This window comes from Podarcis vaucheri (genome assembly GCF_965113315.1).
Source record: "Podarcis vaucheri genome assembly, chromosome: 1".
Lineage (NCBI taxonomy): Eukaryota > Metazoa > Chordata > Lepidosauria > Squamata > Lacertidae > Podarcis > Podarcis vaucheri.
Genome location: NC_138759.1, coordinates 35,109,318 through 35,136,421, shown reverse-complemented (window position 1 = coordinate 35,136,421; position 27,104 = coordinate 35,109,318). Strand labels below are relative to the sequence as shown.

At 44.8% G+C, this 27,104-nt stretch overlaps 1 protein-coding gene across 1 annotated transcript in view; it reads left to right on the top strand.

Annotated features, from left to right (window-relative positions):
- BRMS1L (BRMS1 like transcriptional repressor) overlaps window positions 1-26,085 on the top strand; it is a 29,508-nt gene extending 3,423 nt beyond the window's left edge. The window contains exons 2-10 of the mRNA XM_082213779.1: window positions 3,589-3,679; window positions 7,961-8,088; window positions 14,563-14,642; window positions 18,622-18,718; window positions 20,125-20,208; window positions 21,033-21,097; window positions 21,255-21,294; window positions 21,929-22,055; window positions 23,262-26,085. Of these exons, the coding sequence (XP_082069905.1) occupies window positions 3,589-3,679; window positions 7,961-8,088; window positions 14,563-14,642; window positions 18,622-18,718; window positions 20,125-20,208; window positions 21,033-21,097; window positions 21,255-21,294; window positions 21,929-22,055; window positions 23,262-23,385 (836 nt within the window). The 3' untranslated portion in view covers window positions 23,386-26,085. The remainder of the gene's footprint in view (window positions 1-3,588; window positions 3,680-7,960; window positions 8,089-14,562; window positions 14,643-18,621; window positions 18,719-20,124; window positions 20,209-21,032; window positions 21,098-21,254; window positions 21,295-21,928; window positions 22,056-23,261) is intronic.
- Window positions 26,086-27,104: the final 1,019 nt, after the last annotated feature.

Sequence of the window (27,104 nt, the reverse complement as noted above, 5' to 3'; positions counted from 1 at the left end):
TCTGGAACAGTAGTATATGTGTACATTATTTTAAACTCAAATAGTGAAGTGAAGGACATGAGGCTGGAGTTGATAATGCAAGTGAGCTGCGCACAGGTGGGCTGCATGCAAGCTGCCGGCTAGCTCTGTGGAGGCTCCTTTTCTTGACACAATATGCAAACCCAGGCAGATACATTTTGGGCTGTGACCCTTACACATCTTCCAGCCTCGAGATCGTGGGGTGGTACAAAGTTATTTTGGCACCTGTTTCCACCGCGTCATTTTCTCCTTGCACAATGTATGACGAAGGAGGCAAAGGTCTCAGAGACAAAGGTTACAGACAGGACACCGCAGACTACTGTGACCACAAAAGTTTAGACAGAGGGCACGATGTTCAGACAGCTGTGGTCTTATCTGTGGCCTTATCTGTGCGGGGCAGTGTGCTCCGCACCCCAAGGTCACGCGTGCAGGCAGGCTGAGGCTGCCTGCGGGTGGGGAGTGTGCTCCACATCCAGCGATCATCCCAACAAAATAGAAGTTGCATTAAACTTTTAAAATAAACTGAATGTGAATCAGGATTTCTTGCTGGAGTAAGCCGAGTGTTAACACTGTGCAGTGTGCAAGAAAGAGGCTGGATGAAGAGCTGGCACAGCACAATCTCCTTATTCTGTAGTTTGGCAGTTGCATTCAGGCCCAGGCTTGCAGGCTTCCCAGAGGCATTTGGTTGGCCCCTGTGAGAACAGGATGCTGGATTAGATAGGCCCTTGGCCTGATCCAGCAGGGCTCTTTTTATGTTCTGACATGAGGATTTCACACTTCGAAATATTTGACTTCACAGCATTAATCTTTCTAACTTGGAATCCAAATATGGGGGGGGGGAACCCTAGGAAATAGGGAACTATGTTTCCCAGGAGACTTTCTGTCAGACAACTCCCCAGTGCTGTTCACTATTTTAATGGTGGCTAGGATTCATCCTCACTTTTTGAAGACGTGCTGTATAGTATCAGTAAGTTATGATTATTATGCCAAGTTTCCTCTGAACCGCACAGAGTGGATCCAGTGGATTTAGGTAGCAAGCCTACCTAGAAAAGCGCTAAATAATTGGCAGCCAGACTTTTGGGGGCAAGTACGCTACATGTTGAGGAAAAGGCATTTATACGCCACCAAGGGGCTCAAGGAGGTTCTCCACCTCTCCATATTATCCTCACAACAATCCCGTGAGGGAGGTTAGGCCGAGAGACAGCGACTGGCCCAAGGTTACTCAGTAAGCTTCATGCTGTGTGGAAATTTGAACCCTGGTCTCCCAGGTCCTAGTCCAACACACTAATGTGCCCTGCAGACTACATGCAGCTCCTTGCTCCTTGGTGCCTAGGTACACCAGAAAGCCTGTTTGCCTGTGCTATTTGCAGTGCAGTGCTATAGGTTGCAACCCATTGATCAAACCTTCACATTTCGGACTCATAATACGTTGAAATGTCAAGCACTTAAACTACTTACTTGGACGAGCAAATTCTAACCTGGGTTTCTGGGGTGGGGGAAGTCTCCTGTCCAAAGCCATTCTTTTTAGGCCTCTTCAATATTTCACGGAGCACTTTTGTCACTTGTGCTTTCAGTGGAGTGTGGTAAATAAATCCCAACTAGTATGTGCTGTTCTCCACCACCCCCCATTGTTTTTTGATTGGATGGGACTTCTGGAAGCACCAAATCTGTTTTTGATATGACAAAGCAAGTAGCATGGTGGCAGAGGTAAGCTTCATTTCAGAAATCACGAGGAGATTATTGGCACAGATTTTATTCATTGCTGGTATAGGTAAAAGTAAAGGACCCCTGGACAGTTAAGTCTAGTCAAAGACAACTATGCGGTTGTGGCGCTCATCTTGCTTTCAGGCCGAGGGAGCTGGCGTTTGTCCACAGATAGCTTTCCAGGTCATATGGCCAGCATGACTAAACCGCTTCTGGTGCAACGGAACACTGTGTTGGAAACCAGAGCACATGGAAACGCCATTTATCTTCCTGCCACAGCAGTACCTATTTATCTACTTGCACTGGCATCCTTTCAAAGTGCTAGGTTGGCAGGAGCTGGGACCCAGCAACAAGAGCTCACCCCGTCGCGGGGATTCGAACCGCCAACCTTCTGATTGGCAAGCCCAAGATGCTCTGGTTTAGACCACAGCGCCACCTGCTAGTATCTTGCTTCCGAATTGGACAAACAGTTAAGCTTTTGTTCATTTTTCTCATCCCAAGAATAATGTCAACAGATAACTGTTGACAGACATGCATTGATTCTTAGGAATGTATCTGTACCAGTTAGTACATAACAGACTTTCTCATGCTATAATTTATACTGCTGTTGGTCATTGTTTGTCAGCCCAGAATTGACTCTGCAAACTCATAAACAAAATCCTGGAGGATTGTTATTGTAAAATATTCCAAAAGAGCTGGTGCACTGTGGTGTCAAAAGGAGCAACATGTCAACAGGAGGTTGTCTCTAGTTCACTTCCTCAATGTACTCTCACTGTCCAAAGACATCATAGCCTTAGCCTTCCATGTGCAATATGGAAATAACACTGATAGGTTGGGATGCAGTGAAGAGGATTATTAAAATATGTGCCCTTTTATGAAGCAGCTGTAATGCTTAAAGCTGCTACTTAAATTAGGAAGTATCACTTCTCTGATTTGTCAAGTAAGTGTTGTGTATTCCCCTGAAATAATCGGAAGTACAGAAAGTCATAAATCTGTTATTAGATTTTCTATCTGATTTAGGCCTCCATAATAAAGCACAGACCAATAAAGCAAAATAAAATGTTAGTATAAAACCTTAGAAACTTAAAAGACCTGAGCAAATAAAAAGGGGTATACCTGATAAGAAAAAGAGAATAAGGGTTGTGTCAGGTGCAACTTTCACAGGAGCAAATTTCAGAAAAAGGGTGCCACAATAGAATAGGCTCTTTCCTGTCATGGACATTTACTTTCCATCTTGTGGAAAAACCATCACCCAGTAACTACCAGTCCTTGGGTCCATATATTTAGCTTTCAAGAAGATGATCTTGATTATCATCCTGACATGTAGACAGAGAATGCATCAGATTCCTCCCCCCCCCTTATTTCTAATTCTGCAGTGCATGCCATCCACACGTTCATGAAACACATTAATATAAAAAGAGATGAGTTTAAATTGCCTTGATATAAAACCAGTACCACATCTCCTGGTGATACTGCAAGGGTACTTGCCATATAGTGAAGAGCTCCAAAAGGGCCTTTCCAAATCCAAAGTCAGTGAATGAGCGGTAGAATGACGTGCAATTCAGTGTAAACAGGTGTAAAGGGATGCATGTTGGGGCAAAAAATAACTAAATCTCAATTTCACATGCCCGCTCAAGTGAGTCTGAACTAGTGATGGATGATCCAGTTTGGTTATATTCCAAGATGAATTGTGCAGCAGGAAAAAAATAAAGATGGCCAAGTATTAATTCCTCTTAAAACTTCATCCTTTTGAATATTAACTTTTTGTGTGTTTTAATGAACTGTTTGAGTATAAATTCTATAAAATAGGCTGGAGGAAAACCAGTTGCTGTTGTGTATTTTTAAAGTGAATAATTCTGTTCTCAGAAATGGACGATGAGGACTGTGAAAGAAGAAGAATGGAGTGTTTGGATGAGATGTCCAATCTTGAAAAACAATTTACAGACCTCAAAGACCAGTAAGTAAACTACAGATTTGAATTTGCTTTGGATTCTAGTCCTCTCACCATCCTGGGTTAGCTTTGTATTTGGTAAAGCAAGGGAAGGCATAAAATATATTGGGATCTACTAGTACAAATTTGGGTGAATTGCAGTAGATTCACAGGGTTCTCTGATGGGATTATGTGACAGTAGCTACAGTGGAAAGGCTTTTTTCCTTAATTAGATTGCTGAAGTGTAGGATGCTTGGAAGAAGGCATGAGTAGGCTTTATGGGTAAAAGAATTGTGAGCTCAGATGTGCTATCAAAACAAATCCCTGGGCTGAGACCTCTTCCTTAATTCTCAGTATGTATTTCCCCACCCCTGCTGCCATTCTGCACCTGTCTCTAGTTGATGGATTATGGGTTGTAGTAAAACTAAAAGGTAGGTGGAGCACTGGAAGCTGCTGTATGTGGAATCAGACCATCAAGGCATCTGCCTCTGTCTGCACTGGCTGGATGTGGCACCTCAAGGTTTCAAATGAGGGTCTTTCCAAGCCCAATCTGGAATTGCCAGGGATTGAACTGATTGTCTTTTGCATGCAGAACATACAGTGGTACCTCGGGTTACATACGCTTCAGGTTACATACACTTCAGGTTACACACTCCACTAAGCCAGAAATAGTGCTTCAGGTTAAGAACTTTGCTTCAGGATAAGAACAGAAATTGGGCTCCGGCAGCGCGGCGGCAGCAGGAGGCCCCATTAGCTAAAGTGGTGCTTCAGGTTAAGAACAGTTTCAGGTTAAGTACGGACCTCCGGAACGAATTAAGCACTTAACCCGAGGTACCACTGTATGTTCTGCTAATGGACTACAGACCTTCTCCAAGCCTGAAGTCTGCCTATCCCTGATCCAAAGGTTTGTGGAGCAACATTATGATTGTTTATGCTGAAAGATTAATGTATGCTGGTGAAATTTTGGGAGGTTTCTAGATATTTATTGTATTTTACATGGTTGTGATCTGTGTTGGGACCTCCTTGTGAGGGACAGATAATCAATACAATGATGCGTAGAGATTTCCAATGTAGTTACCATGAAATTTTATATTGCTGTACATCTGAAATGGAAGAATTCACCCTTGTCTTCCTAGACCTTATATGCAAAGGGAGAAGCAACTTTTGCCCTCTGCTAGGGTGGGACATTCTAAAAGGCCATCCTAATTGTGATGGCATAGCCACCTGCATTTTATGCCCATGCCTCCTCCCATTCAAGCAGAAAGTGGGGAAATGGGGTCTTCTCTATGCAGTCGTACCTTGGTTCTCTAACAGAATCCGTTCGACTTCTGAAAGTGTTTGAAAACCAAGGTGCAGCTTCTGATTAGTTGCAGGAGCTTCCTGCACTCAGTTTAGATTTAGATAAATTTATTGTCATTGTCCATATATACACAGTATACACAACAACGAAAATCAAACACCCACCCAAAGACCGGGTTCACATATACATTTGCACGTATCTCCGAACTCTCATCCTATTTAAACATAATCTATAAAACATAACATAATCCAGAATATAGCATGACCTATTAAAAGCATAACATAACCTAAAACCTATCTCATTCCTTCTACTCCCTACTTACTAAACCTTGCAACTGGCCCTGAGATCGTTATTTAGTGCAATCAGAGCTCTTGGATAGAAACTATTCAGAAGGCGTGTGGTTCGTGTTTTCATTGTCCTATATCTTCTGCCCGAAGGCAATAGTTCAAAGACGTTGTGAGCAGGGTGGGTGGGATCTCTCAGAATATTATGTGACTTCTTCAAGATGCGAGACGTGAAGATCTCATCCAGGGTTGGTAGTCGGAGCCCAATAACGTTCTGGGCAATTTTAATTGTTCGCTGTAAAGCTTTTTTATCCGTTTCAGAGCTGCTCCCATACTACGATAATATACTATAGGTTAAGACACTCTCGATGGTACTATGATAATAGGACAGAAGTAGGTGCTGGGATAGATTCAGTCCCCTGAGCATTCTCAGGAAATACAACCTCCCCTGCACCTTCCTCACAACCATATTAATATTTGCAGTCCATGAGAGGTCCTCCGAGATATAAATGCCCAGGTATTTAAAACTACCAACCCTCTCCACTTCCTCGCCATTTATGTGCAATGGTAAAAATACACTTTTCTTTCTCCTAAAGTCAATTATGATTTCTTTGGTTTTTTTGGTGTTAAGCATAAGATTATTTTCTTTACACCATTGAATTAACCCCTGTACTTCTTTCCTATAAGCAGTCTCATCGTTCTCACTGATGAGCCCCACCACTGTTGTATCATCCGCAAATTTGATGATTGTGTTGGACTTATACAGTGGGGTGCAATCAAATGTGTACAGAGAATAGAGAAAGGGACTTAGCACGCATCCCTGAGGGGCTCCTGTGCTTAATACTAGAGTAGAAGAATAGTAAGGTCCCATTCTCACTGTCTGCGGCCTATCAGTCAGGAAATTCCTTACCCACAGACAGATCTTCTGATGTATACCCAAGTTGGTCATTTTAAGAAATAACCTGTCTGGCAGAATTGTATTGAAGGCAGAACTGTAGTCCACAAACAACAGCCTTGCGTAGGTTCCCTGTCGTTCTAGATGACTCAATACAGTATGGACGGCGATGGAAATAGCATCATCAGTAGATCTGTTTCTTCTGTATGCAAACTGGAACGGGTCTAAAGTGGATGGAAGACTAGCCTTAATATAATCTAGCACCAGTCTCTCAAAACATTTCATAACAACAGATGTTAAGGCTATTGGTCTATAATCATTGAGAGATACCACCACTGACTGCTTGGGGACTGGCACTATAATCGATGTCTTCAGGCAGGTAGGGACAAAACCCTGCAACAGGGATAGGTTGAAAATGTCCGTAAATACGCCGGCTAATTCTGCAGCGCAGTCCCTAATAGCCCGTCCCATGATTCCATCCGGTCCAGCTGCCTTCCTGATGTTAATGCTCCGAAAGGCACGTTGTACATCACAGGTCTGTAATAAAAGTGGTTGTCTATCAGTAGTAGTTTCTGATGATGTGCTGGTGGCCAATGCTGTAGTGACAGTAGTTCCAGTTCCCTCCTCAAAGCGGCTAAAAAATTGATTCAGTTGATCAGCCAGGTGCGCACTGCTGCTAGCCAATTCGTTTTTAGTATGTTTATGCAGTCAGAAGCTGCATAAACCGTGTCGGAAGTTCAGGTTCCAAAGAATGTTCACAAACTGGAACACTCACTTCCAGGTTTGCGGTGTTCGGGATCCCAAACATTTGAGTTGCAAGGCATTCAAGAACCAAGGTACAAGGATCATGCTGTAGAAGTGAACCAACTTCCCCACCCCTCGCCTTACATAGCTACTTTAAGCGGTTTTTACCAGGCTTGACTCCAACTCTGGAAGTGATATGGGCAGTAACAAAACTCTAGGTAGCAATGGATGCTACAAGGTGAAAGTGTGTGCATGCTTCACTTCACTCTCCTGCACATTCTGCTTCAAATAAAGGCCAGACTGGTCCTGTTTTGTATTTGAATGTGGCAGCTCTAGGTGCACGGCTGCCCTGTAAACTGCAAATCAGGAAACATGGTTTTACTTTCTGGTGCACAGTGTGTAATTCTTTGGGTTGCTGAAATGGAAGTATTTGCTAGTACCGTAATGAGGACTCTTGAAACATTCAGTTACTGTGAAACAACACTCACTTGTGATAAACCAGTTTAAGCCATAATAAGTCCTTAGTCCAACCTCATTAAAGAAAAATTACTTCATTGTGTTTTATCTACAGCTGCTGTGCTGTTTTTACTGAGTTATTAATATTGTTAGCTGCCCTGAGAGCAGGATATGCATTTCAACATTTTCAAAAATAGCAATAAAGGATTGGTCATTTTTTTAAAAAAAGTGAGGGTTCTGTTCTGCATGTTTCCCAGACTAAGACTAGGAATAAATACTGTAAATATCTAGTTAGCAAAGAGTTCCAATTCATATAGCTGTATGTATGTGTTGGGTACTAGGAGACAGTCTTAAATGGATGTCTGATCTTCATCTGTGCGGGCTAAAATCAGGAAGGATAATGTAAAGATCCAGCACTGTATAAGCATTGTGTAAGTGATAATTTTTCTGTACAGTTAATTTTTTTTTTTTAAAGTCCTCTGAATTTCTGCAAGGTTGGCAGGTTCAATGGTTTTCTAGGTTCTGGCCATTGGTGGCTGTGGAAAATGTATTCTTAGTAATGTTAATATACAGTATTCTCTACACTACTTTAATGCAATGCACTCCATCTTTCATCTGCATTTTTTAAGACTTTACAAAGAGAGATTAAGCCAAGTGGATGCAAAACTGCAGGAGGTCATTGCGGGAAAGGCACCAGAGTACTTGGAACCGCTGGCAGCTCTGCAAGAAAACATGCAAATCCGAACAAAAGTGGCAGGTAAGTGTGCAAAGGGGTTGTTTTTGACTCAGCTAGGTACTTCTTGTTAGTAGAAGTAAAATACCAACAAAAACATTTAAATCTGCTCCTTTTTAACTACACCGTACTCTTCGGCACTTCTGCCTTTGTTGGTGAAAGATTCAAGGAGGGCATCGTATAAGAATACCCAGAGTAGATGAAATCAAACTCTCATCTCATCTGCTTGGCCTCCAAGGCATTCTCTTATTTACTGGGTTTTTAGCAAGGCAGATGTAATGGTTCTAGGGGTTCCTCGTGCGTAAGCTGGTGCAATCACCTGGCTGGGTTGCCTGAGTGAACCTTTTCTGTCCGGACAGCCACTCACCCATGGCTGACTCAATCGCTGGCAGAATCCGTCAGTGGGGGTTTCTTAAACTTCTTCCAGCAAAGAAGCTCTTTGACGCCTAGTCTCCTCCTACTCTCTCTGCGCGAAAGCCTTCTGTGCAAGGAGGCCGTAGGCAGCGGAGGACCCCTACTCTCCCCGCTGGTCCCCGGCAAGGAGTCATGGGACCGCCTCGCCGATTCCCCCATCTGCCCCCCTTCTCCACTGGTGCTACGCTGATTCTGTTCCCCAGAAGATGGGCTGCCTCTCCCACTCCCGGGACGCTCTCTGGAATCCCTCTGGATTTTGCTCTCTCCCTCCAGCACTGATGGCAGTTCCCTGACATCCACCTCCTCCTCAGGACCCCCACCCCCCACCCCGGCGCGATTTTTCGATACAACCTCCTCTCTCTCCTTGGTCGACGATGAGGGGAATCCCCTGAAGGAACTGTCATCATCTTCTGAGGTTTCAAAACCAGCCTCCCATCTGCTCGGACTTCTTCCCGCTGGTTGCACCTCCCAGTCTGATCCTTCTCCCTCGGACACCTCCCCTCCCTCCTCTTCGGAAGCAGGAAAACCCCTTCGTCGTCTGTGGCTCCAAATTCTTCCTCCCAGAATCTAGCTAATGGTTTGGGCTTATCCGGGAACAAACCATGGAATTCTTCCACCAGATACCCGTCAGTGATTGATTCAGCAGGGACCCAAGTGTTTTCAGACCTAGGTTCCCCCTCCCAAGCTACCAAGTACTCTACCTGGCGACCTCGCCACCTTGAATTGAGTATTTCCGTGGCTTTGTTACAGTGTTCCCTCTCCTCTACCCGTGGGTGGGTGGTAACCCCTCCCTCCCGTCCCGGGAATTCCAGCCCCTCCCTGTAAGGTGAATGTAGGGACCTATGGAACACCGGATGTATCTTCATGCTGTCAGGCAACTTGAGTTTAAATGCCACTGGGTTAACCTGCTGTATTACCTCAAAAGGCCCCAGCCGCCTAGGCTGCAACTTCTTGCACCCTCCCTTTAGGGGCAACCCTTGGGATGACAACCACACCCGGTCTCCCACCCGTATGGCCTCCCCCTCCTGACGGTGCCTGTCCGCCTGCCTCTTGTAAACTTCCTTGGCTCGCTCCAAGTTCAGCCTGAGTTGCTGGTGTAAGGCCTCCATTTCCTCCACCAATTGCTCAGCCGCAGGTACACTCCATCCTTCCTCCCCCCTCCCCGGGAAGGCCCTGGGGTGACACCCGTAATTGGCCATGAAAGGGCTCATTCCCGTGGACACGTGTTCAGTGTTATTGTACGCAAATTCAGCCAAAGCTAATTTCTCTACCCAATCGTTCTGTCTCTCGCTGACATAGCAACGTAGGTACTGCTGGAGTATACCGTTCGCTCTTTCGGTTTGTCCATTGGTTTCTGGGTGCCTCGCCATCAAGAAGCTCACCTTGACCTGTAGCAAGCTCATGAGTCTCTGCCAGAACCGGGAAGTAAATTGTTTCCCGCGATCCGAGATTACCCTCAATGGAGCCCCATGCAGTCTAAAAATGTGATCCACAAACAGCCTGGCTGTCTCCTCTGCCATTGCTGCATGCGAGCAAGCTACGAAATGGCACATTTTAGTCAGTAGATCGACCACTACCATGACCGCTGTCTTTCCCCTTGACTTGGGCAGATCTGTCATAAAATCAATGGACACCACCTCCCAGGGCCTTTCCGGTGTAGGTAAGGGTTCCAGTAGCCCCACGGGGGCAGCCCTTTCCCCCTTTGCCCTCTGGCATCGGTCGCACCCTCGTACATATTCTCATACATCTTCCCTCACCTTTGGCCACCAGAACTGCCTGGTGACAAGTAGCATGGTCTTGTGCTGTCCAAAGTGCCCAGCTGTGGGGTTGTCATGGAGTTGTCTAAGTACCTTCCCCCTCAAAGTCTCCCCTGGTACATACAGCGCCCCCTTATAGTACAGTAGCCCTTCCTTTTCCTCAAACCCTCCATTGACTTCCTTTCCGTCCCTGAGTTCCCTGATTTTTGTCTGAGCAAACTCATCGTCTCTGGTGAGCCCTGCCAGTTCTCGTTTCCCAACCAACGCTCCCCCACACACACACCGGTCCTCGGGGAACATGTGCCTGGTCTCTGGTGGCCCCTCTCCTTCCATGTACTCCGGTTTCCGGGAGAGAGCATCTGCCCTTACGTTTTCCTCTCCCGGCACGTATCGTATCTCGAAGAAAAACTTGGCGAACTACTGGGACCATCTGATTTGTCTCTGGTTGAGCACTCGCGCGGTCCGCCAGTATTCCAAGTTCTTGTGGCCAGTTCGGACCTGGATCTTGTGCCGCGCCCCATCAATAGATGTCTCCATTGGCGAAATGCCGCATAGATCGCAAGCAGTTCTCGGTCATACACCATGTAGTTTTGCTCCGACTTGCTCAGCTTCCTAGAGAAAAAGGCACACGGCCTCCAGTTCTGCTTGGCCCCGGGCTGCAAAAGGACCGCTCCAATCGTGTGGTCGGACGCGTCCGTCTCCAGTCTCATGGGCTTCTCCGGATCCACGTGCAGGAGCTGGTCTTCCGAGGCGAACACCTTCAGTTTTTCAAAGGATTGCTGCGCATCCTCTGTCCACGCGAACTTCTTTTTGCTACTAAGACAATCCGTTATGGGCGCTGTCAAGTGAGCGAAGTTCTTTATGAACTTCCAGTAGAAGTTGCTGAAGCCTAGGAACCTCTGCACATCCTTTCTGTTTTTGGGGGCTTTCCATTCCAGCACTGCCTTCACTTTGCCCGGATCCATGGCTAGTCCTTTGTCTGACAACCTGTACCCCAGGAACTCGACCTCCCTGGCATGGAATTGGCATTTTTCCAGCTTGACCCACAACTGATGCTTCTTCAATCTCTGTAGCACCTCCCTGACGTCTCTGACGTGTTGCTTTTCATTGTCCGAATAGATTAAGATGTCATCCAAAAAGGCTACGCAATTCTTGTACAGCAGAGGCCCCAACACATGGTGCATGAAGGCTTGAAAGCAGGCGGACCCCAATTGTAATCCAAATGGCATGACTAAGTACTCAAAAGCCCCCAGGGGGGTGAACATGGTCGTTTTCCATTCGACCCCCTCCCTTATCCTAATCAGATTGTATGCTCCCCTGAGGTCCAGCTTGGTAAAAATCTTCCCCTGCCTCACATGTGTCAAAATATCGTCAATCCTGGGCATTGGGAAAGTCATGGGTTCTGACACCAGGTTTAGAGCCCTGTAATCCACGACTAATCTGGGCTGATTAGTCTCTTTTTTGTTCACAAAGAAGACTGGACTGCCCCCCACCGCCTTTGATTCCCTTATGAAACCTCTCTTCAGGTTCTTGTCAATAAACTGCCGCAACTCCTGCATCTCCCGGTCGGACATGGCATACAGCTTACCCACTGGTAACTGAGCCCCTGGAAGCAGGTTGATTTGGCCTGTGGGGGGGCAGTCTGTCTGCCTCCCTCTCGCTGAAGACCTCCTTCAAATCAGCATATTGTGGTGGCACCTCCCTTTTTTGCTCCAGGGTCACCCCAGCCACCCTGGCCACAGTCATTCTTGGTTCCTTCCCTCCCAGACAGTGTTCTAAGCAGTAAGCTGACCCAAAGGTGACCGACCGCTGATGCCATGACACCAATGGGTCATGTATTGCCAGCCAGCTCATTCCCAGTATTATTTGGGGTCCTGCCAGCGTGGCCACATGAAAGGCAATGGTTTCTGTGTGCCTGGAGACCCTCATTCGCATTGGCGGTGTCTGGTGTGTCACTTCCCCTCCCAGGAGTTCCCTGCCATCGATGGTGGTCACCTGCAAGGGAAAATCTAGTGGCAACAGGTGGACCTGGTGCTCCAGAGCGAAGTCTCTGCTGAAGAAATTACACGAGCTACCAGAATCTAGCAGCCCCTCCACTTTGACGGGGTGCCCATTTGGGAGTTCTAGCACCACCTCTATGGCTATAGCTGCCTTGGGAGGGTCAGGCTGGGGCACTTCTATTGGTTGCTGGCCTGGCTGTTGCCCCTGCTGGTTGGCAGCCAGGCATTGTCGTTTCCCTGCACCGGCCCTTCCTCCCCCTTCTCGTCGTGGCCTGCAGCCCCCATCATGCCTTGCCAGGCTTTTCGTTGAGGGCAGACCTTTGCAAAATGTCCCAGTCGCTGACAGAGGAAACACTTCTTGGTAGTTTCCCACTCCTTCCCCTCCCTTTTCCGACCTTCACCAGCGTTTGAAACTTCACGCGCACGCTCCATCAATTTCCATCGTCTCCGCCACCTGGGAAGGCTCCCTCGGCATCTCCAGAATGCGGTTGTCATGGAAACGTTCCACCCTTATCTCCGGCTTCTCCTGAGCCCGCGCTTCCTGGCGTACACCGATTGCAAGCACAGTCTTTGTGAGTTCATCCATCGACCGCAGGCGGGGCGCTCGAGACAACTCGTCTTTCACTTCGGGGGCCAAACCCGCTTCAAACAACATTTGTACTGGTTCAGAGTCCAGATCCCACCCGAGCTTGTGGACTAACATCGCAAAACGCCTCCAGTAGTTTCTGACGGACAGGCTCCCCTGCTTGCACCCCATCAGCTCCCTCCGTGTCACGCTTTGCTCCACCTCGCTGGAGAACATCGCGTCCATTGCCTGGTAGAATTTCTTAAGATCTTTCAATGCATCATTCTGCGTCGCCATTAGGGGCCTGATCCATTCACGCGCCCCATCCTACAGATGTCCAACAATGTAAGCCACCCTCTCCCCGTCATCCACAAAGTCATTTTTCTGCAATTCCAAAGCGTATTGAATTTCTGTTCGGAAGGCATTGTAGTCTTGGGGCTTTCCACCAAACTTGTGTACCAGCCCCAGGACCTTCCTCCCTATCGGGGTGGCTCTGACCTGTGCATCCTTAGCCCGCCTCTCCTCCAGCCGCGCAGACAGGGTAGCAACATGCACCTCCAGGTCTCGGTTCCTCTCGACCAGACCTCGCACCATGGCTTCTTGCTCTGTCTCTGGGCGGCCCTGTTTGGCTCATCGTGCTGCCTCTCCAGGGCTGCGCATGAGCAACGTCAGGGACTGACGGATTGCTGTAATGGTTCTAGGGGTTGCTCGTGCGTAAGCCGGTGCAAACACCTGGTTGGGTTGCCTGAGTGAACCTTTTCTGTCCGGACAGCCACTCACCCGTGGCTGTCTCAATCGCTGGCAGAATCCGTCAGTGGGGGTTTCTTAAACTTCTTCCAGCAAAGAAGCTCTTTGACGCCTAGTCTCCTCCTACTCTCTCTGCGCGAAAGCCTTCTGCGCAAGGAGGGTGTAGGCAGCGGAGGACCCCTACTCTCCCCGCTGGTCCCCGGCAAGGAGTCATGGGACCGCCTCGCCGCTTCCCCTATCTGCCCCCCTTCTCCACTGGTGCTACGCTGATTCTGTTCCCCAGAAGATGGGCTGCCTCTCCCAATCCCGGGACGCTCTCTGGAATCCCTATGGATTTTGTTCTCTCCCTCCGGCACTGATGGCAGTTCCCTGACAGCAGAGTTAGGCTCTCCTCTCTTTCTCCCACCCCTTTTCCCGCTAGCATAGGAAGCAAACAATAGCAAAGCCTGGATACATGAGGGAACCGGGGAACACTTTAGCTGCTTTCCCATACACTTCTATGCCCACGTCCAAGATAGAAAGTGGGCAGTTAATATCTCATCAAGCTTTTACCACATTTAACACTGAAGAATCAAGAGGAGCAGAGGAGCAAATGGGCCGCACTCAGAGCTAGGAAAAAGAAAGTACAAGCAGCTTTATTTCTAGCCCGTTTTCCCGGTGTCATAGCCCTGATGTGTTTTGGAAGGGGGAATGTGAAAAGGGCACATGTGGGGAATTTTTGTGTGTGTTTACTGGGCACAGGATGGGCAGTGGAGTAAAGAGAGCCTTGTCCTTGGGTTGAATGGGTTGAACTGAAAAGGGGCCTTTTACTGATGGGGAATTTAGAATTCACTTGTGGAGAATTCATGAGGGCCAGGCACGATTGGGATTTCACCGCTGTTTAAAATGCCCCATTCCTTAGGGTTTGGTAAGTTGCAGCTTATGGGGAAATGCATTGGTAGGGTAAATGAGGTCTGTAGGCCCTATTTTGCCTCTCCCACAGAAGGTTTAAACAAAAAAAAATGCTTTTTTGTAGGTATCTACAGAGAGCTCTGTTTAGAGTCCGTGAAAAACAAATATGAATGTGAAATCCAAGCTTCCCGCCAGCACTGTGAGGTACCGTTCATAGCTGAAGAGAGTTTTCATTTGTCTGTAACTGTTGGGGCTTGCTTCTGGAGAAACATGCACACAATCAGGTTGTGCAGCTGACAAGTAATTTTTGAACGTAGAATATTACAGCATTTTCATCCACAGTAAAGAGAACAATGATTTTAATTACTGGGCTTTCTTGAAAATCATGTTGAAGCTCTTGGTAGCATGTCTAATCAGCCTTGTAAAATCTTAATCTCAAAAGGAAACCAGCGTGCCACCTGAGGGGTACACTGGGAACACAAAATGAAGCAAATTACTTCAGCTAAGTTATGTATGTTTCAAGTTTGCATAAACAAGTGGTTGCTAGGTCAGGTCACTGCCATGTGATTTGTTTCAGTTCTGCAATGCTACCTGAACCACATTTTTGACTGCATCTCTTGTGTGTGGTGTCATTTTCAAAGAACTTTTCTGTGATATGTGGCGTATTTCTGCTGCCTGAAACCAAGAACTCAGACGTTGTTTTGATTCAGAAGAAGGTTCATGCAGTACTAAAAATCATTGAGAGGCACTGAAAATCTTTGAATGAGCTCTGGGTGGGATGATTCAATTCAGGCTCACAGTTCTGTAGTTTCTGGCTTTCCCCTTGAAAAACATAGGCATACTAACTGGTTACTGTAATAATCAAAACATTAGTTTGCAGTGAAGAAGAGACTTCATTCTACATTGAGACTTCATTCTACATTGAGAGCATGATCACAAAAACATTGGTCATGTAGCTCTGTAGATCCATCTATGCCTGAAAACACCAGCTGTAATTGTTAAAGGCTCTTCCTGTAAACAGTTAAAAACACTAAGGCCTGATTCAAGCAAAATTAACAGGATTAAAAATTCCACTGGGTCAACATTAAAGCCTTGCATGAACCTTGCAGCTCTTTGGATCCTGGCTGCAGTGCTTTCCAGAAGTACCAGGTGCTATATAGCACACCTGGACAATACAGTGTTTCTTTGTGAGACAAAAATTAATGCCCTGCTTTTTCGTAGTTTCCCACAATAAGAAATGCAATAATCACTCCCTTTTAATAGCAAACTCAGATGGTGAGTGTCAACAGAAATGGAGCCAAGAGGGAAGTATGAGTGTGCTTATGGAAACCCTGAGGATGGTGGAGATAATTACACAAACACTCTGAAGGGCCAAAACAGTACAGTGAGGACTGAGAATGCTGAATGCCACTTGGGAAGAACAAGGGGTGTGGCAACAGATGACTAGTAAAAGTGCCCTCCTTCAGCCCTTGTATTCCAGAGGATGTGCTGTGTGGCTGGGACTCTCAACAGCAACACTCTTGTTAAAGATGGTGATGCACTGCGGCATTTTGTTGTATGTTCCACTTGCAAGTAATGCACTTGTACATGGTTTCCCAATAGTATGTGGAAGGTCAAACACAATAGTTCTGATCCAGAACTAGTCCTGTGCAGCTAATTTAATGAAATACCTTGTGGCCTTTGGTAGGAATTCCCATCTCTCTCTCTGTGTGTATATACATAAACATATACATATACATATACATGTATATATGTACACACACACACACACACACACACACACACCCTATCAACTGGTTCAAAGAGGCTTGTATGACAGAAATGTGTCCATATCCATTGTTTGCATGGAAGCTTGTTTCTGCATCAAGATATCCTAGGATGAACTGGTGTTTCCAAAGTGCTAAGGTGTTGTACCAGTTTCTTCTTCTCTATTTTATTCTCACAACAACCCTGTGAGGTACATTAGGCTGAGAGACAGTGACTGGTCAAAGGACACGTTATTGTTATTATCCAATATTGTTATTATCCAAGGCAGCCCTGTTCAGGGAAGTTTTTAATGTATGATATTTTAGTGTTTTTTTGGTTTCTATGGAAGCCGCCCAGAGTGGCCGGGGAAACCCAGCCAGATGGGCGGGGTACAAATAATAAATTATTATTATTATTATTATCCTTAAAATTTGTATACTTCCCTATACTCATAGGTCTTGGGGCGTTTCACAACACAAAGTTACAATATACAAAGCACAAAATACATAATAAAAACAATCAAAACAATTAACAATACTAATGTATGCACAACAATACTAATGTATAAACGATACACTCCCCAGCAAAAGCCCCTAAACGATACCCCAACTCAAATACAAATACAAAAATCCAAATTAACATATAACATTTAACAACAATTTAAAACAACGCGCCCCCCCCCCCAATAAAACAGTACCCACCCAAGTTAAAATCCCATTCCTGTTAAAACAATAACTGGGTGCAGTGGTGGGTGGGATTGGCAAAGTTTTTTGCCCCCTTTTTATTTATTTATTTATTTTTTACTGAAGATGAATGAGCAGAAGTTAAATGCACATAATTGTGAGTTACCTGAATAAGTGTAGACGTTACATGTTTTAAATTCAGAATTCAGTTTAAACCATATTGTTTCCAACTTTTTTTTTTTGAGAAATAAATCAAAATATCTGTTTTTAATTTGCATAATCCACCCTGAGTTCCCTCAGAATGATCAGAATCCAAAGATCTAGTTCATGCTGAAGGGTTTGATTGCACCATTTGGGATTCTTGATTTTGAATATAAGGCGGCTACATATTGATAGCCCCCCTGCAATAGGTTCCAAACATGATATACTGTGTGGCCAGTGGGGAAGGAAGGGAGGCTACTTTTGCAGGGATACACGAGCTGAAATTTCTTAAAGCATCTCCAAGCACACAGGACTAGTTGCATAGTCTTTTTATTCCAGCTGCATTGCTTCTTTTACAGTGGCACCTTGGTTCTCAAACTTAATCCATTCCGGAAGTCCGTTCCAAAGCCAAAGCGTTCCAAAACCAAGGCACACTTTCCCATAGAAAGTAATGCAAAACCGATTAATCCGTTCCAGACTCTTAAACACAACCCTGAAAACAGCAATTTAACATTAATGTTACTATCTAACAAGACCATTGATCCATAAAATGAAAGCAATAATCAGTGTACTGTACTATAAAATAAATAAGACAGTATTGTAGGTGATAAAAATAAAAATTATTATTTTTTCTTACCTGCACTGATGATAGTCATTGTTTGCATGGGGGGCTTTTATCCATTTCCGCAGTCACACAATCAATCAGTAGCTGAATTGTGTTCCACACAATCACAAAAACAAATTAACCGAAAAAGCCTCAAAAACAAAAACGCAAAATAAATAGCAAAAACAAAAGTGCCCAACTTAATCCGTTCCGTAAGTCCGTTTGGCAGCTTCTGTTTGGTGCAGGCGCCCCGAAAACAATAGCCAACAGCTGCATCGGACGTTTGGCTTCCGAAAAACGTTCCAAAACCGGAACACTTACTTCTGGGTTTTCGGCGTTTGAGAATCAAGGTGTTTGAGTACCAACCAAGGTACCACTGTACTTCCCCCCAAGATGACTTGAAATTCTCCCATGTGTTCCTGCAGGTTGCTTGTCCTGAGCCCTTTGCAAATAGCTACATACAGATCATAACATATTTAGAAGGAAAATGAGGTTTTGGGTTTCTCCTTTTTTAAGACTAGTGTGCTTATTTTCTTGCGTTTATATAATTCCCCACTGTTTGGAAAATATGGGTAAAGCCCTTCACATTTATCAGTCTAGGCTTGGTGCTTTGTAGATTCAAAACACTTCTTGGAAGACGAAAACCCCTTTTAACCCCTCGCTTTTGTTATGTCATGCACCCACTTGAATGTTCTGCAGGATGTTAACCCTTCTGTGCACTATTGCATCTGCCTCACGCACCTGAGACTACCTTTCTTAACATCAGAAGACAGTCTTTTTGCATTGCCTCTGGCACTCTGAACCCAGCGAGAGAACGGTTCTTATACATCAGGTCTCTTTGTTGGAAGCTTCTTCCGTTGCTCTTGAGTGCCCCAATCCAGTAGAAGATGATGTGTTGGCTGCTTTTCGTTGGCTAATGTTTGACTACATTGTTAACTTTTCCTTTCAGAGTGAAAAGCTCTTGTTGTATGACACAGTTCAAAGTGAACTGGAAGAGAAAATCAGACGACTTGAAGAAGACCGACATAGCATTGACATTACCTCAGGTAACTAAGAGCTGGTGGAGTGTCCTGACTCCTAGTTCTTGACGACAAAGACTTGAAGAAAGATTCTTTCCAAAGGCTTTAATGTAGAGATTACCGCTGCACATATGCAGATTACTGGTTTAAGGCACTTCAGGCAATTCTAAACACAGCTATATGAAAGGCAGGTACTCTAACTACCAAAGTTTTAGACATTGATCCTACACTGTCACACACCTTTTGCTATCCTATATATAGGAATGGGGTGGGCCCATCTTAGGGCAGTAAGCATTTCTGAAATCTCTCACTACACCTTGTGTGCGGAATCTACTCTTCTCTTGCTGTTGTCTGGCCTCGGCCCAGTATACCTGAAGGGGCGCCTCCACCCCCATCATTCAGCCCGGACACTGATGTCCAGCTCCGAGGGCCTTCTGGCAGTTCCCTCACTGCGAAAAGTGAAGTTACAGGGAACCAGGCAGAGGGCCTTCTCAATAGTGGCACCTGCCCTGTGGAACGCCCTCCCATCAGATGTCAAGGAAATGAACAACTATCTAACTTTTAGAAGACATCTGAAGGCAGCCCTGTTTAGGGAAGTTTTTTATGTTTGATGTTTTACCATGTTTCTAATATTCTGTTGGAAGCTGCCCAGAGTGGCTGGGGAAACCCAGCCAGATGGGCGGGGTATAAATAATAAATTATTTTTATTATTTATTACTGTTGTTTGGCTTCTCCTGGACCTAGGTGATAAGGGAAGTGTCTCTGCCTCCTGAGAGGTGGCTGGGACCAGTGAAACATCCCCTTCTGGGTAGGCAGAGCTACTCCCAGTAACTGGCGGCTCTGGGGTGGGCGATGCAATGAGCACCATGGGCGTGTCAGAGAGAAGTTGTGACTACCTTGGAGAGAGAGAGAGGTGGGACTTTCAGCTCTCATCACGGGGGCAAATGAGATGAAAGAGTAGGTTGGGGGGAAACTCCATCCTCTGGGGTCATCGCTAGCACACTGCCACACTGCCAGCAGTGGCTCCCATATTCCACTGCAGCCTTCTTCTGGCACCTTGGGCAGTCCTCCACCTGCATTGTCTTGACTCAGCCAGCCCATAACATAAAGGTAGCTGCACAGAAATGGAAAGGAAGAGTGTACATGAAGTGACCAAATACTTGTGTCAAGTTGGAGTTGGTCACAGGCATGGTTTATAACACTCAAATGCAAGGGTCTCTCTCTGTCTCTCTGTCCGTCTGTCTCTCCCGGCCTAACGCCATAAAGAAAAATCTTTTCTAAATGTTAATAAGATGGGATAGTCAGTGTAAGTGGCAGTTCCAGTTCCTAAAGCAGCACAGCTTGCTTATCAATTGTATGTATAGATGAGCTTGGAGACCTGTGTGCTGTGTGAAGAAAATTATTTTAACTGCCACGTTCTTACATTTCCTCAGAGTTATGGAATGATGAACTTCAGTCTAGGAAAAAAAGGAAGGATCCCTTCAGTCCCGATAAGAAGAAACCGGTTGTTGTATCAGATATCCTTTTCATGGTTGCCAACTGGATATAATATTCACTGAATTACAGTGCTGCTGGTTGTTAACACTTCATACAACTTTCATTAAGAAACTAAGTGGGGTGAAACACAAGACAATGGTTTGAAAGCTGAGAATTTAGAACAATATTTTTCTTGGAGACTAAGAGCTGGTCTGTCCATTGGATTGTCACTCTTTTTTTTGCACAGTATGTGGTATGGTTATAGTAACAGGATGATGCTCAAAAGCTAAGTCATACTCAATGTAGACCCATTAAAATGAGTGGACTGGGTTCCACTGCTTTCAGTGGCTCTAGTCTGATTATGAATAATGTTGGATATCACCCTCCTGGTTATAATGTGGATTATTAAAGAGAAGATGGCAGGTGGTACAGCATAAAATATCCATCTAGTGATAACCCAGCATTCCTATTCTCCAACCCCCACAACTTTTTTAAAAAGCCTAAGAGTTTGCAGAAATTTTGGCAACAGTTGTAATGAGATGCCTTTGTTTTTCTGTGTATGTATGCAGAGGAACCTGCCACAACCACAACTTTTCATTCTTTAGAACCCAAAAGGATGTGTAGCCACACAAGGAGCCCTTTTGAAAACAAGGAAATGAAGCAATGCTGCTTCTCTGATAAATTTGTGTCGGCGCTCCAAGGCATACACAAAAAATGTGTATGCCCTGCCCTTGGGGTCTGCCTTGGCACAGATTTTAGTTGCGTTATACCAAGCATACTTCAAAGTGATCTGCTAGAACCTTTTTAAAAAACAAAAAACAACTTGACCCTCTTTGGAAATGTGCAAGTCCCTTAACATATTAACGACCCTATATAGTGTACATGCTGCAAGATCTTGATATACTTGAAGACTGGACCACAATAAGAAAGGTATCGTTGAATGTTGCTCTCTGTATTCCTTTTTCTTTTAAAGAAAATGGCTGATATGAATGGGCATGGCTTAGGTTTCAAGAGGGATGCTCTTTAAAGCAAAGCTCCTAAGTTGATTTGCCAAAATGATGACTAACTTACCATTTTTTAATTTCAGGCAATGGCTACTTTGGGGCCACATAGAGTGAAAACAGAACGTAAGGACAATCTGCTTTATGCTTGTTCAATCCTTGCCTCTATAATAGCTCAGGATTTCTCAGCCACAGATGCTAAGAGTTTACTATGGGGAGTTCTTAATTGTGTACGGATTAGGCAGCAAGACACTGTTTTTGTCTTGTGTGGTTTGGAAAGACTTTCTGTCCTTTTGGAGAACTTAAGTGGATCCTTTCTGTAGTAGGGAGTGGAGAACCTTGTAGGAAACCTTCCAAGGGCCACATGGCAGTGACTGGGGGGGTGGGGGTGGTAGAAGCAAAGGTTGGTGAAGCACCAAGTACTGATCTACTCATGCAAACCTCTTCATCCTTCAGGCATTTAAGAGCATTGTCAGAGTTCAAGGACATTCTAACATGGCAAAAATACTTAAGTAGGGTGCAGTGCAGAGCCAGTTATGGGTGTAGTTTGTGGAAATGGGGAGTGGCTGGAAAGGCTCCAGGGCCAGAGGGAAAGGCCTGGGGGGGCCGCATTCAGTCCCTGCGGCTGAGGCTCCCCATTCCTGTTCTATAGTTGTGGGAGGCGTTCCAAGCAAAAAGGCCAACTCAGAGTAGAAATGAGGTAGACAGAAATTGCCTTCTTAAATCTCCTGTTCTGTTTTGTCTGCACTGATTCTTTCAGCCCCTGTCAAGTTGGAAAAACATGTACACAATGCAAGATCTGAAGATGGAAGGCTGTATTATAATGGGGAGTGGTACGGACGTGGACAAGCGATATGTATCGATAGGAAAGATGAATGCCCTGTAAGGTAAAGATAGCGGGCAGGATTCACCTAGTGAACCTGTCTCTGGTTGGAGGAATCTCGAGAGTTTTAGTTAAAAGAATAAACAAAGCAGACCCCACAACACTCAAGTCTGTGAATAAATTTATATTATATACTGAATGATGTTCTTGTATGGGGAAAGTACATAGTACATACCAGGCATAGTCAAACTCCAGCCCTCCAGATGTTTGGGACTACAATTCCCATCATCCCTAGCTAACAGGACCAGTGGTCAGGGATGATGAGAATTGTAGTCCCAAATATCTGGAGGGCCGGAGTTTGCCTATGCCTCGTACATACAGACAATATGAACATTAATTTATAAATATATAGAGAGAAATGAGTTAAATCACAGCAGGACTAGAGAAGCTTGCCTATGCATCACTCAGTGAGAACTTTTGTCAACATGGAGTCAACAGCAGAATGACTAGCTGGCAACGATGTAGCTACAGTAGCATCCGCAGAGGTGACTTTTGCATCCTATAGTAATAGTATGCTTTCATATAGGGTACCTTATTATGCCTATCAGTAGCAATCCCACAACAAATCGAGCTTCCATCAGTGTTAATTACAATAGCTAGATGTTATTGTAGGATTCCTACTGATAGGCATTGTAAAACATACTATACAGATGGCAGCCGTTTTGTGTAGGGATTCCATTCCTGGTCCCTGCATTTGTCACTGTTTAAGCCAGCCCATTATGCTCCGCCCTGTTACTCCCTGCCCCTGTTACGCCCTCTTCACGGTCCAAAAGGACTGACGTGTCGACAGCCACACATCAATTGGACATGCTCAGAATGGTCTCCATCTGTACAAAAGCAAACTGTACTATAGGATATTGACTTCAGCATCCTATAGAGCGCTACTGTAGCTACATCATTGCCAGCTAGTCACTCTGCTGTTAAGCCTGCGCACGTGCCTGTCTCTCTCTTTCCCTTCCTTAACAAAGGGCGGCTATTAAAGATGTGAACGGTTGGTAAACAGACGTAGTAATGTTTAGTACACTTCCAATATCAGTGTTCCTGTATTTTATTAACTATCCTTAATTTAATGAGGTACTTGTTATAATGCTTGTGTGTTCTATTACCAATAATTACAGTACCGTTTATAAATGGCAGTGCAGTTTAAGGTGATCCTGTAGTTTTATATGGACACTAATGTGCTCCTGATTCCCCCCTCCTTTCTTTTCAGTGCCATAATTACAACAATTAACCATGATGAAGTGTGGTTTAAGAGGCCTGATGGAAGCAAATCCAAACTGTATATTTCTCAGCTACAGAAAGGAAAATATTCAATCAAGCATAATCACAACTGACCGTTAAACCAACCAGACAGTGTTATCCTGCTAGATGTGCCATGAGATGAAAGATGTATTTACTATTTGTTCTCATCTATTTTGTGTGGCAGTATCTGTGTATTTGTAGTAGTGTCAGTAATCTTCATACAAATGTCTTAGAATAAGTGACACATAATCATGTCGACCATGACGTCTCGCCTCTAATTCGGCTCCAGCGTCTCAGATAGAAAACGTTAACCTTTTGGAGAGCCTGAGAACATCTGACTAAGCCTGCAGTCCTACAAAGCTATGTGCATGCATGGGGGAGAATGGCGCATGCAGCTGCTTGGGGTCTTTTAAGTTTCTTTTGCAGCTGCTTGCCTGGCTCAATGTGTGAGCCAATTTTAAAACTGCCTATTGAGCTGCTGGGGGAAGTGAGAGGATGCTGCAGAAAGACACCACCTGGGCACATTTTTGGTTCTTCACTACATGGCACACTAGCTTCTAAGACTGTAGTCTAAATCCACTTGTATAAAATGGGAAAGAAGTGCTATTTATATATATAAAGAAATGAATGGATCATGTGATGATTGTGTTGTCTATCACTACATATATAAGAACTCCTTGAATTTTAGAAAACATGTCATGTTCGTCTTGCAAACCTATGTTAGCTTGCGCAAATGTTACTTTGATGTAGCCTAATGGAAAAGTATACTTAGATGGGCAACTGGAAAAAAGTGGAGACCCCCCTCCAAACAGTTATCCTAGCTGGGTTACTTCAGAAAAACTGTTACTGATTTCTATTAAAACAAGCACCGTTGGGGGGTGGGGGTGGGGAATCAGTGCAAAAGCAAATGACACTGTTTCCGTTTCTGCTAGTATTAAGTCCCCTCTCCAAAGGTCAAGAGTGCCTGTTCTGAAAATGGTAAACCGATAACCAAAAGTATTGCTGCATATAGCTCTGTAATTAAATGTATCCGTAGTCCAATGATGTGTAATCCTTTAAAATTGTACCCTGGGCAGAAACAATGGTGTTTGCTGCTTAACAACCTCAAAAAGTTAGCATTTGTAAGCTTAGCATCAGGAGTAAGATCTTTTAGTTTTACCGTACATGTTCGACAGTGGAACAGACTTCCTCAGAAGGTGGTGGACTTCCATGGAGGTTTTTTTTTAAAGCAGAGGTCGGCTGGCCACCTATTATGGGTGTTTTAGTTGAGATTCCTGTATTGCTGGGGATTTGACCCCAGGGTCCCATTCCAGCTCTGCAATTCTATGATTCTGTGTTGGAGGCGTGAACTGTGGCTGGGTAGAAGGAGGAGGAGATGTTACTTGGTGGTTTTGTGCACTTTACTATCCATTGAGATGAGCCTTTGAAGGAAGTCTGCATCTGATGGAAAAGGCTGCCAAAAGTGTTTTTATGTTCTAGGTTGGACTGGTGCTAAATCTGGAATCTTAACATGCAACCCCTCTCTATTTCAAGTCCAGAATTAAAACCCCTACGTGTAAAATAAATTAATCAGTGTGTTTGCAGTACTCCAGTCTCATCCCAGCAAGCAAATATCATGGTGGACCTGGATGGGCAGCTCTACTTGAAAATAGCCTCCCGTGGAAAAATCAACTCTTAGGCCCAGAAGCTTGCCTGAATCAACTGCTCAGCCAAAGGAAAAGGGAGTTATCCAAAGCAGCGCTAAGTAGTAACTTACTCCATCAGCATAAGGATTTCTGCTTGAGTGGAACTTCCCCCACAGCCCCTCCCATCTGTTCTAGGAGTTCTCACAACCCTCTGAAGTGGATTTGTGGGGTCGGGGTGGTTCTGTTGCATAAGCAGAAATTCTTGTGCTGATGGGATTCATTAGTTGGATGCTACCCCAAGTATTTTTATGTCTCATCATTCCAATTTGAGCTTCAAGTGTATTGGAGGTGAGGAGCCCTAAAGCTGGATTCAATGGGCAGGATTCTGACAATTTGCTCTTCTTGTAAATTCTTACCCTGCATCCAGAGCAGTTTCAGCTCAGCCTAGTAGCAAGAGCCTGCCTGAGCTCAGAGCAACGTACACTGAGACTGTTGTCTTCTTTTTAAAAATAAAAAATGAAGGATTGGCAGCGTCTGCCTTTGCGCACTTCTGCAGGTTGGAATCTCACCTGTCCTTCAGTATCAACAGGTGTGTGTGTTAAACATATGTGGGTGTGGGTGTGGGTGTGAACATACATGTACACACTAACCTTGCAGCAATCTGCATTACCATCCAAGCTGGGGCACTTGAGCATTGCTGCATGGAACCATGGGATGCCAGCCATTGCTGCTTAAATAACTATTTCTTGTGTTCATGTTACCGTGCTTCCATTAGGGCTGGTAATATGACACATCTCTTCTGCATTGGAATTGTCTCTCACTTGCCAGTTCGATTGATTCTAGTTGCTAGGGCTCAGAATAAAGTCATATCCTGGTTTATAAACTGCTTTCATGTTTATGTGGAAATGTATTTACCGATTATGCGAAACCCATTTGACTGTTGTCAAAAGTCTATAATCCCAGGCTTCTGAAATTGGCCTGCAACCGTTTTCTTCTTACTCTGCATGTCACACATATTAGCCAAATGTATATAAAGTAATTCTGACAGGTTGGCTTTTGACAAAACCTACTGTATGTACACAGTTTGATAAAGCTTTTTTTGTAATGAGATATTTGTATTTTTTAACCTAGTATATAAATAAATGAACCTGTCATGGAGAATCTGAATAGTTGTACAGCTCGTGAATGTGGTTTCTGTAGTGTAAACCTTTTTTTAAAAAAATAAAAATGCAGTGTATTCAAGCACCTCGGAGGAGGAAATATTTTAAAATTTTATTGCCTAATCTAATGGACTAATAGTTCTGATACTCTATGCAAACAACTGAAGCAGCTGTTATTCTCAAACCATTTGTTTCTATGACAACAAGAGCCTGTGAACCGGCTATATACAGAGAAGCCACTGGCTAGCTATACCAACACTGTGACTGGCTGCAATCATTGCAGCAATGAGGCTGGCTGTGAGCAAAGGTAATGGTCTTGGCTCACTGATAGAGCTCATGCTGCGAATGCAAAGTTCACTCCCCAGCATCTCCAGGATAGGACTGGGAAAAACACCTGCCTGAAACCCTGGAGAGTTGCTGTGAGTCAGTGCAGGCAGTATACTGAGTTAGACTGACCAATGGTCTGACTCAGCGGAAGGTAGTTTCCTGCATCTTCAAAATGAGCTTTGACAAATCCTTACAGAGAGCACGTCTGGAATCTTGTCACCAGTGCTAGCACTACTACTACCATGTGTGCTTTGACTGCCTCAGGCAGTTTCTGTCCTCTAGCAATAGAAAAGGCAAGGGAAGATGCTGCCACTGCAGAGCAAGATGACTACTGAGGGAAATACGGCCGAGTGGGCTGGAACGGCACTCTGGCAACTCATTCAGTAGCTGCTACAGGTGACCAGAGGCTTCTGTACACATAAAATATTCACATGCTTCTGTATGAATCAGCCGTTAGCTGTACATTTATCCATTTGCCTTCATTCTTAGATTACAGGTGTTTGTTAATTTGAAAATTTAAAATTCAGTGTTTGAGTTGAATAATTCCTGGCACGCACAGGAAACTGGGGATCCCATTCATGAAACGCTTTCCCCAGGAGACTCGCCTGGAGCCTGCATTGCATATTTTCAGTGCCAGGCAAGGACTTTCCTCACAGGCTATTAACACCCAATTGCTACTTCTAGGGTATTCTTCAGCTG